The following is a 9,955-nucleotide window of genomic DNA, read 5'->3' on the forward strand; positions in this document are numbered from 1 at the left end:
CTAATCTTCTCTGCACTCTTTCCAGAATATCAAAATCTTTTTTATATTGTGGTGACCAAAATTGGATGCGGTATTCTGTGTGGTCTTACAAAGGCTTTATAAAGCGATACTTTATAATTGAATATAAAATGATAATAATGATAATTATAATTATTCTGAAAGAAACAGAAACATTTATTCCAAGATTTAAAAGAATTCAAACACCAATGAAAGCCAAGTTTTCAAATTTCACAGGTACACAAGAGCCTCAGGGAAAAATACATTAGACTTTTCAAGGAATCTGATAATTTACCTCTGTTGAAGTGCATCAATTACTTTCAGATTGTACATTCTAAATATGTATGTACATTGTAAATTTTATGTATTTATGTACATTCTAAATACTTGGAAAATTAGAGCTTAAGATGCTGGAATATAAAGAGGTAGACTTTGCTTAGCAATGGAAGATTATAGAATGACTTTAGGCTAGTGGGAAGGTGCCTAATAGGAAGACCTGAGAAAACTGGTATTGTAAGAGTGAACTTTCAGATTTATCAATCAGACATAATATATCATTAGTGTGTAATAATCTTTTTTGTTCTGCTCTAGTGATGAGATCACATAGTTCTTTCTACTCCTTTGCTACCATCTAGTGGTTGCCTGAATATTTCATAAACCTCTTACAAAACCAGTATTCTCAGGTCTTCCTATTAGGCACCTTCCCACTAGCCTAAAGTCATTCTATAATCTTCCATTGCTAAGCAAAGTCTACCTCTTTATATTCCAGCATCTTAATCTCTAATTTTCCAAGTATCTAGACTGTACATAAATACATAAAATTTACAATGTACATACATATTTAGGATGTACAAAAAGGGAGATGGAGTTGCATTATATGTAAAACACCACTGCCTCTCTACAGAGATGCACAGGACAAAGGATGAAAGCCTTGTAGAAAGTATGTGGGTCAACATAAAAGGAAAAAAGAATGACATTGCCATCCAACCCAGTCCCACTCTGGCTGGGGAATTCTGGGAATTGAAATCCACAAGGCTTAAAGTTGCCAAATTTGGGAACCACTGAACTAGAATTCAAGAGGCACTGTCATTCCTGGATCCTCATACGTTATCTCAGTGTAACTACAGTAATCTTCAACTTACAACAGTTTGTTTGGTGACCGTTCAAAGTTACAACAGCACTGAAAAATGTGACTTATGACCATCTTTCACAGTTATGACCTTTGCAGCAAAATTCAGTTGCTTGTCAACTGGTTCATATTTATGACCATTGCTATGTCCTGTAGTCACGTGATCCCCAGGACACTGCAACTGTCACAAATACATGCCAGTTGCCAGGAATCAAAATTTTGATCATGTAACCATTGGGAAGCTGCAACAGTTGTGTGAAAAATAGTCAAAAGTCACTTTTTTCAGTGCCCTTTAATTCTGAGTGGTCCCTAAATGAATGGTAACTTGAGGACAATCTGTACTAAAGGTTTTCACATAATTCCAACCTGGAAGAAAGCTGAAATTAACAGATTAAAAAATTATCCAACTACCATACAACATTCTGATCATTTTATATATTAACACTAGTACTTTTAGAAATCCATTCCGGTCAATTTCTGTATCCTGTTATTTGTTCTGAGTTACAGATGATGGTGGCAGTGATTTAAGCAGCCCCATTCACATTAGCAAATTCCAGTTTATACTCGTAATTAGTACTGCATTTAAATCCCTTTCTGTTGCAAAGAAAACTTCCCCAAGCACCTCATTAAACACAGGTACAGATAGTAATCAACTTAAATACAAGTAGTCCTCAACTTATGACCACATTTGAGCCCCAAATTGATGTTGCTAAGTGAGAAATTTGTTAAGTGAGTTTTGCCTCATTTTATGACTTTTCTTGCCACAGTTGTTAAATAAAACACTGCAGTTGTTAAATTAGTAACACGGTTATTAAATAAATCTGCTTCCCCCATTGACTTTGCTTGTCAGAAGATCACAAAAGGGGATCACATGACCCCAGGGATACAACAACGGTCATAAGTATGAACCAGTTGCCAAGCATATGAATTTTTGGAGGGATATAAACCAGCTGTGGCATGTGATGCTGGTGGAATGGAAATGCCCGCTATGAAAATTGGGAAGAAGAAGTGACAAGAGTGAAAACTCATCCTCCTTACACCCTCCTCGAACTAGTCAGCTGTTAGTTGCACATAACCAGACTCCACCCATGTCTGCAGAGTTCAAGCTAACTATTTTATTATGGCCACTTTTTGTGACCATAATGAAGTTGTCTCACTGCATCCAGTTTTGGTCACCATATTATAAACAAGATATAGAGACTTTGAAAAGAGTGCAGAAAAGAGCAACGAAGCTAAAGCATATGAAGAATACTTGCACAAATTGGGCATGTCTAGTTTAATGGAAAGAAGGACTCAGGGTGACATGATAGCAGGGTTCTGGTGTCTCAGGGTGGCCACAAAGAAGAGAGAGTCAAGCTAGTCTCCAAAGCTATGCTTCTGGTGAGAAGGCAGGACAAGAAGCAATGGGTGGAAACTAATGAAGGAGAGAACCAAACAAGGAGTAATTTCCTGAAAGTGGGAACAATTAACCAGTTGTAATGTGTTGCCTTCAGAAGTTGTGCTTGTTCCAACACTGGAGGTTTTTAAGAAGGCATTGGACAGCATTTGTGTGGAGTGGTATAATGTTTCCTGGGGTTGGACTAGAAGACCTCCATGGACCCTGCCAACTCTGTTATTCTGTCAGCCAGGCCCATACCTGCAGAATTCAAGCTAACTACTTTATTATGCCCTGCCTATAATACAGGAATCTCCCCAGTCTGGCAGCCTTCTCTTGGGAACAATTAGATGAGACTCCAATGAATTCAGGGGAGGCCATTTTTGGCCCTTTTACAGTTGCACAGTGACTCCGGAGTGTCTCTCTGCTTGCTCCCTCCTCCCTGCCAGGCTGTTTCCTAACATTAGCATATCTATCTCCGAGAACTCGTTTTGCAAATGGCATGCTGTAACCTTTAAGGAAATTGAATTACAAAAATTCTGCCATAGATTTGCTTGTTATAATTACAAATTGCCCAATCAGTCAAATATAATGGATAGTATATTCTTGGTTCATTTATACATGAAATCCAAGGGGTGCTACATACTGCACATATGTCCTCTGTGTCGTATAAGTAAGGGATTTTTAAAACATTCAGGTGTAATTCATCCACTTGCCTGCTGCTTACAGAAATGCCAGAGCATGGTTGTCAGGTGTAGCTCCATTCAAAATCCAAGCAAGAAAGCCTTAGGCTCCATGGTTATAGAGAAAAGGACTTTTACTGAATTTGAAATGGTAGCATCAGAAGAAATGCAAGGTCCGAGACAAGAGGTGCGAAAATCACAAATAGAAAGTTACCTCATGTCCCCACTCCCAAAAGTTCAAACTGGCCATCCAATCTGAGGTGTGTATCATGTCGTGTGTGGCATCTTCAAGTGATGTTTCAGACATCTGGTATGACAAGACGGTTGACCTTGGCCTGGACAGATAAGAGGCTACATCTGTGCAGTAAGCAAGTAAGCATAATCAACAAAGCATCCCAACTTTTACATTTCACCAACTTCATCCTCCAGCTCCCCCCCCCCGAAGCCCAATTATTCTTCCCTCCCCCCCATTTCTATGGCAGCCGGAAAGAGAACAAGCAGAAGGAGGATTCTTAGAGGCTGACAGTAGTAAAATCAAATAAAAATTGGGCAGGGCAAAGTTCCCCTCCCCTTCATTGTTTACAAACATTAGAAAACAAAAAAAAAACCCTAATTGCAATCACTTATTGAATTAAAACCATTGACAGCTTTCCCTAATCTAGGCTCTTCCAGATGTGTTGGAATGATTGTGATTCTTGCACACAGAAACCAGCCATTTAAGGCTCTGAATCCGAAGAGCTCGAGAACTGCAGAAGAAAAGACTTGTTGCCACGGAAAGAACGCTGAGAGATACAATGTTGGGTCAACTGCTCAGAAAGGCGAGAACGGAATGAAATGTCAGCAAATACAGAAAGTTAAAGAGTTGCTGGAGGGTTTTAATTTCAGAGGATGCATCTCTGGAGAAAGGAATATTTTTTAGGAACTAATTGCATTTCATGTCTGCCGGGGGTGGTCAATCACAGGACTTGCTTTTGATCAAGCTTGTCATCCCTTTGACTGGAGAGTAAATAGTCAATGCCTTTGTTTAAAAGGTTCTCTTTAAACATGAACTGACAGGAGCTGTCATGTCTAGGTTCAAGGTGGTAAAACGGAGGATGGTGAGTGTGTGTACACACACTCAAGCCCCCTTAGAAAGGCATATAAAGGCATGTGATCCGTCCACGGCTATAGACAGCTACACTTGTTGCTTGTTGTCCCTGCGTTTGCACTTTGCACTAATAGGCTCCAGTTGACTGAGTGATTCAATGTTAGTTGGGTTTACATAACACTGACCCCCATAAACCAGGGCTTTCCAGCCTTGGCTGGCTGGGGAATTCTAGGAATCGAAGTCCATCCCATCTTCAGTTTGCCAAGATTGAGAAACTCGGTTCTGGACAGCCCTGCTATATAAACCATGATTTATGAACTTCAGTGACTAGATTCACACGACCCATTCAGCCAACCTCCAGCAAACCGCATTGTGATTTACTGTGGGGTTGAAATCCAATTTTAATGACTTTCTTCTGGATCTTCTCACAGGAGGAAAGCAATCAACAAAAGCAAGGAATCCGTGTTCAACGAGCACGAGCGAGAATCCGTGAAGTACCGTCCAACCGTTCCGGTGGAGGATGACCTGATGGAAGACTCCATTCTTCTGCCAATGGATGCCAGCCTGGAATGCCACAGCCCACCTCCTGATTATAACTCTGTGATCCAGTACTCAGCTCCTCCAGTGTAGCCAACCAGCCCTGGGGGGACCGGCAGGTTTTGCATCTCTGACCATGCAGTGTTCTAAGCCAGCTTACTGGTTTTCTTCTTGCTTAACAGAAATCCTGTCCTAAGTAGAGAAGCCAGACCGTGGCTTATTCGCCCTTGAAGTCAAATGTACATGAGCCCCAGTGTGCAAGTGCAAGTGGGAATTCTTTTAAGAGCAATTCTCTGAAGGCTGTGTCTTTCAAGCTCTCTGGCTTTTATTTCCTAACCTTCCCCATGAAATTATGTTTTGAATGCTGTGGTTGTTGCAGTCTATCTTTTATTCGGTGGGGTTTGCTCTCTAACACTCTGAACTGCACACCAATTTTCCAGTTTTGTCCCTTTTAAAAGTTGCTAGGGAAATTCCATTCTTAATACCGAGGTTGTTATCCAGGGATAATGATCCTCAATATTTTGTGCATAGAGATCAAAACCTAGCCTGAAACTCAAATTTATTGTAGAACCTAAAAGCAATCTGCCAGAACACACCTACAGAGACACCCCGTCAAACTGCGTGTTGTATTTAGCCACAACCAACTTGCAGAACAAGGCTGAGAAAAATTCTCTGTAGATAATTTTGCTTGTTGTACAACAGTGTAAACAACTAAATGCAATAATAATGAAAAAAATACAGCACAGGAGAGAAAAAAGCCTCAGGTGTTTTAATGGGCCAGGAAAGTCAGACCCGTGAAACTGTGAATATAGAAGCTTCTTAAAAGAGGTGTAAGACTTGCTTGTTCTGTAGACCTTAAAGCTGCTATGCTTAAGCTAGAAATGTTTTCTGCTTAATGGATTGCAAGACAAACCCTTCGGAAGTGCAGCGAGCATCAGTTAAGCATGCCTGTTTCCCTCTCTCTGTTGTAAGAAGCAATAGAGGGGGGAAAAGGCTTGTTTTGAAAAGCACTTAATTTGCCGATAATTTAGTCACAGGATCAGTGGGAAAAGGACAGTACAACCTACATCTCACATCTTCTGAGATGTTCCAAGTTCACCTGGGTGAAAATTAATTTGGATCCTATGCAGAGCTGTTGGGGACAGAATGATATTCAAGAAAATCAAGGTGATCCATCTTTGCTCAGGTAGACATGATCACCTTCTGGAGCTTTTTTTAAATCACTCTCCAACTCCTCCCAGACCCTTGATTCTGTGCCTTATTCTCTGGCACAGGAACTGAAGTAAGCGCGGGAAAGTTTTGCTTGTATATGCTAAGTCTTTGAGTAAGTTACTAGGACCAAAGAAAGTGTGGCTGGAGTGTGCCTTAAAAACGTTGACTGTAGAAGCAATAGTCATATAACCAAAAAGACAGGGAAATACTGCTGCCAGCCAAATATGTCAAGTGCCTTTTTAAAAACAAACATAGCTTTAAAATTAAAAAGATCTAAAATGGTGTTTCTCAACCTGAACCACTTTAAGATGTGTAAACTTCATGTCCCAGAATTCCCCAGTCAATGTAGCTTTGAAAAGCTTCTTTTGGTGATTTTGGAAAATCAGACCTTTTAAAGAAACAGAAGGACACCAAATGGTTGTGAAGCTGCTGCTTCATTTGTCATATCCTAAAAAAAAGAAAGCCACTTTTTATCATTTCCAAATTTGGGGGAAGGCAGTCATTGGCATCGCAACCACACACGGGTGACTCCCCGGATCTTTTAACCGGAATCACAACACACACGTAGGTGAAACCAAAGCACACTGTGGCTTGGGGAAATGCCTAACTCTTGCCATGGCTGCATTTTCTCAGCCAGGAGTCTGCTCCTTGGATCAATCAGCTTGAGAGCCAAAAGAGGTTTCAAACTTCATGTCAAGGGTCACATTTCCAAAGTCGGCAGGATCAGAGTGAGGTCACTTTGGAATGTGGTTCCAAGGCTCTTGAGGGGGGAGAAGGGCTTCTTAACCCCTCCCAATGCAAAATGGATGCTGATGGGCAGCTGAAGACTAGGCTGCACTTTTGCATCGGCAGTCTCAGTGATTTCTCCATCTGTTAAGATCAGTGGCACTTAATGTCATCCCAAACATGAACCCTAGAGGCTTTCCTTCCTTCCTTCCTTCCTTCCTTCCTTCCTTCCTTCCTTCCTTCCTTCCTTCCTTCCTTCCTCTTCATCCCTTTCTTTATTCTCCTTCCTTCTCCTTCCTTCTTTGCTTCCTTCCTTTTGCTTCATCTGTTTCTTTCTTCTTCTCTTTCCATCCTATTCTTTCTTTTCCTTTCTTCCTCCCTTCCTCCCCTCTTCCTCTCTTCTTTCCTTCCTTTTACTTTGTCCCTTTTTTTCTTCTCCTTTCTTCCTTCCTTCCTTCCTTCCTTCCTTCCTTCCTTCCTTCCTTCCTTCCTTTCTTCCTTCCTTTTGCCTCATCTGTTTCTTCTTCCTTCTCCTTCCATCCTATTCTTTCTTTTCCTCCCTCCCTCCCTCCCTTCCTTCCTCCCCCCTCTGTTCCTTCCTCCCTTCCTCCTTCACTCCCTTCCTTCCTAACATCCCCCATTACTCGTTGCACTTCATTCTCTATACCAAAGATGCCCATATTAAATATTCCCATGGGCAGTAGCAGAATCCTTGTGTTGGCAGGTGGCATTTGCTGACCTCTAAGCACTGAATCTAAAGCTCAGAGATAACTCAATAAGCTTTTTCTGAGCTGGACTTTTGGGGGAAAGGGACGTTCTCTGCCTTTTCCAAAGACCAAAGGCCCATTCAGACTGTCTGCCAAGCATCTTTGCATGGGTGTGATTTTTCAATTGCATAGATATGTCTAATTTTATTTTATTTTTAATCAGCAGAATTGGATCTGTAATCCTCATATTTTATTTACTAATATTCTTTATCCTCACATTTCTTTTTCATCTTTCTCCTGCCCCCTTAATTTAATTACAGTATTTTTCTAATAATGTTGAAATATTTCTAGATGTAATAAAACCCAGCCAAAATCAAGCCCTTTGGACTGCAATCCTGTGCAAATTGAAAAGGAAACCAATTGCTTTGTGTTCCTTGGTGCTTACTTCTGAGTAAGCTCATATGGAATTACATTAACCAAGTCCTTTGACTGCCACTGGAACAGATGCAAATTTTTGTCACTCCTTCCCACAAAAGATTGCTAAACTGCTCAATTTTGGCTGGATTTTAACCTATGTTCATAGTGTTTATTAGGTAGAACCAAGTCAGTATAAATATGCATTGCATTTATTTAACTATGTATATCCCTTTTTTAACTATAAAAGAGCAGGAAATTCCGACCCAAATACCTTTTTTTCAGAACCTCTCACCTCTATTTGCAGGCCAGGGACCATTTCAGAAGTGTCACCCATCTGGGTGTTACACAAAAAGGACATTTACCATCATCCCCCTCCTCCCTAAGTTTTTGGGCATTTCGATTTTTATGGTCAAAATTCAGGTTTGAATGTTACTGCACTTTCTAAAAACAGTGAAAAGGCTCACATGAATCAAGTTGGGAATCAGACTGAAGGACAAAAGATACTTCTGTGGTCTAAAAAACAGAACCAAATGCCCAAAGAGGTATATTTTGATGTTATTAAATACAACTCAGGGATTTCTTTATGACTTCAGAAGGCATTCAGCTGCTGGCCTTTGCAAACTTTGTTTAAATATATTCAGAATTGATTAGGCAGCTCTATGTTTGTTTCAAAGCATTCCTAAAAAACGACTCTGGATAATTAATTCAACTTGTGTTATTACTGTCTTATTCATGCTGTTATTTCTTTATATACTGGACCAGCTTTCCTCAAGCCTTCCCCAAGCTGGTGCCCTCCTATAATATGGTTGAATTACAAGTCACAGAATTGGCTCCCCTGGCAGGAGTGCCCGCAGGCAGTGGGAGGGCATAAGGAGGGCAGCCAGGCCTGTGTAACTGAAGCCTGGGTCTTTTTGCACAGCTATCAGGCCCATGTTGCACATAAAAAAGATGTGGGGCCATTAGTAGGCTAGGAAATGCTTAACAAGCAGCTATTGCCGCTGCTATGCAGATAGTCCTCAAGTTATGACCACAATTGGAACCAGAATTTTCATTGCTAAGCAAGGCAGCTGTTAAGTGAGTCACACCCAGTTTTAGCACCTTTTTTTGCTAAGGTTGCTAAGTGAATCACTGCAATTGAGGCTGATAGTCACTGCATGTGTCAGTCATTAAGCGAATCCAGCTTCCCCCATTGACTCTGCTTGACAGAAGCCAGCTAAGAAGGGTGCAAATGACAAATCAGATGTGGTAGTCATCATAAATACGTCCCAGCTGCCAAGAGTCCACATTTTGATCAAATGACTGTGAGGATGCTGTGACTGTCGTAAGTGCGAGGACCAATCGTAAGTCACTTTTTGCAGTGCCATCATAACTTCAAAAGGTCACTAAATGGAGAGTTGTAAGCTGAGGACTACCTGTAAGGGCTGAACAGCCAATTGGCACACGGGGCTATGCTCCCAACTGACTTGCAACGTTCCAGAAAATTTAACGATCGGCTCTCACAATGGTTGAATGTGGGTCTTTGATAGCAATGTCACAGCCATTATATCTACCTTTGGGGCCTCCCCACCCCAGATGCCCTTGAAAAATCAGCTTGACAAGTGTTGCAATCGGAAACACTAACCAAAAAGCCTGAAAATTTGGGGGGAAAAACACGAACTAGGCAAAAATCCTCTTCTCCAAATTCCATAGAACTTCTGCCAAAACCAGTCCTGTCTTTCTGAAGAATGTATGCACTGAAAAGAACCTGCTCTATTCCTGTAGTCAAAAATGTATTGTAATTATTAACCAAGTATAAATTAAAAGGACTCTATATTTATATAGCCTAAGCCTGCTTTGTGTTCTTTGTCCTGCTATTCAAATGTTGACGTGAGATGTCCTGGATTAATTTCTGCAACTCTGACTTGGAACTCATTTTTCTGGACATCCAAAGCATTTTTCAGTTAAGAGACCCATGAAGTACTCAATAAATCCCATTAAGGCTGGGTTCAACCCAACCTACTAAACCCACCTATAATAAAATGCAAGTGCTGCTTTCTCCAGCTCGTTATTTATTGCTGCTATTTTTATGGTTCTCCATTTCTGAAG

General features: G+C 40.8%; 1 protein-coding gene across 2 annotated transcripts in view; it reads left to right on the forward strand.

Annotated features, from left to right (window-relative positions):
• The window catches only part of LOC113437917 (vascular endothelial growth factor receptor kdr-like), a 183,757-nt gene extending 174,067 nt beyond the window's left edge, over nucleotides 1-9,690 (forward strand). For both annotated transcript variants that reach the window (XM_026703127.2, XM_026703128.2), the window contains exon 30: nucleotides 4,703-9,690. In XM_026703127.2, the coding sequence (XP_026558912.1) occupies nucleotides 4,703-4,901 (199 nt within the window). In that variant the 3' untranslated portion in view covers nucleotides 4,902-9,690. The remainder of the gene's footprint in view (nucleotides 1-4,702) is intronic.
• Nucleotides 9,691-9,955: the final 265 nt, after the last annotated feature.

Source organism: Pseudonaja textilis, chromosome 12 (genome assembly GCF_049901715.1).
Source record: "Pseudonaja textilis isolate UNSWEBS1 chromosome 12, rPseTex1.2, whole genome shotgun sequence".
Classification (NCBI taxonomy): domain Eukaryota; kingdom Metazoa; phylum Chordata; class Lepidosauria; order Squamata; family Elapidae; genus Pseudonaja; species Pseudonaja textilis.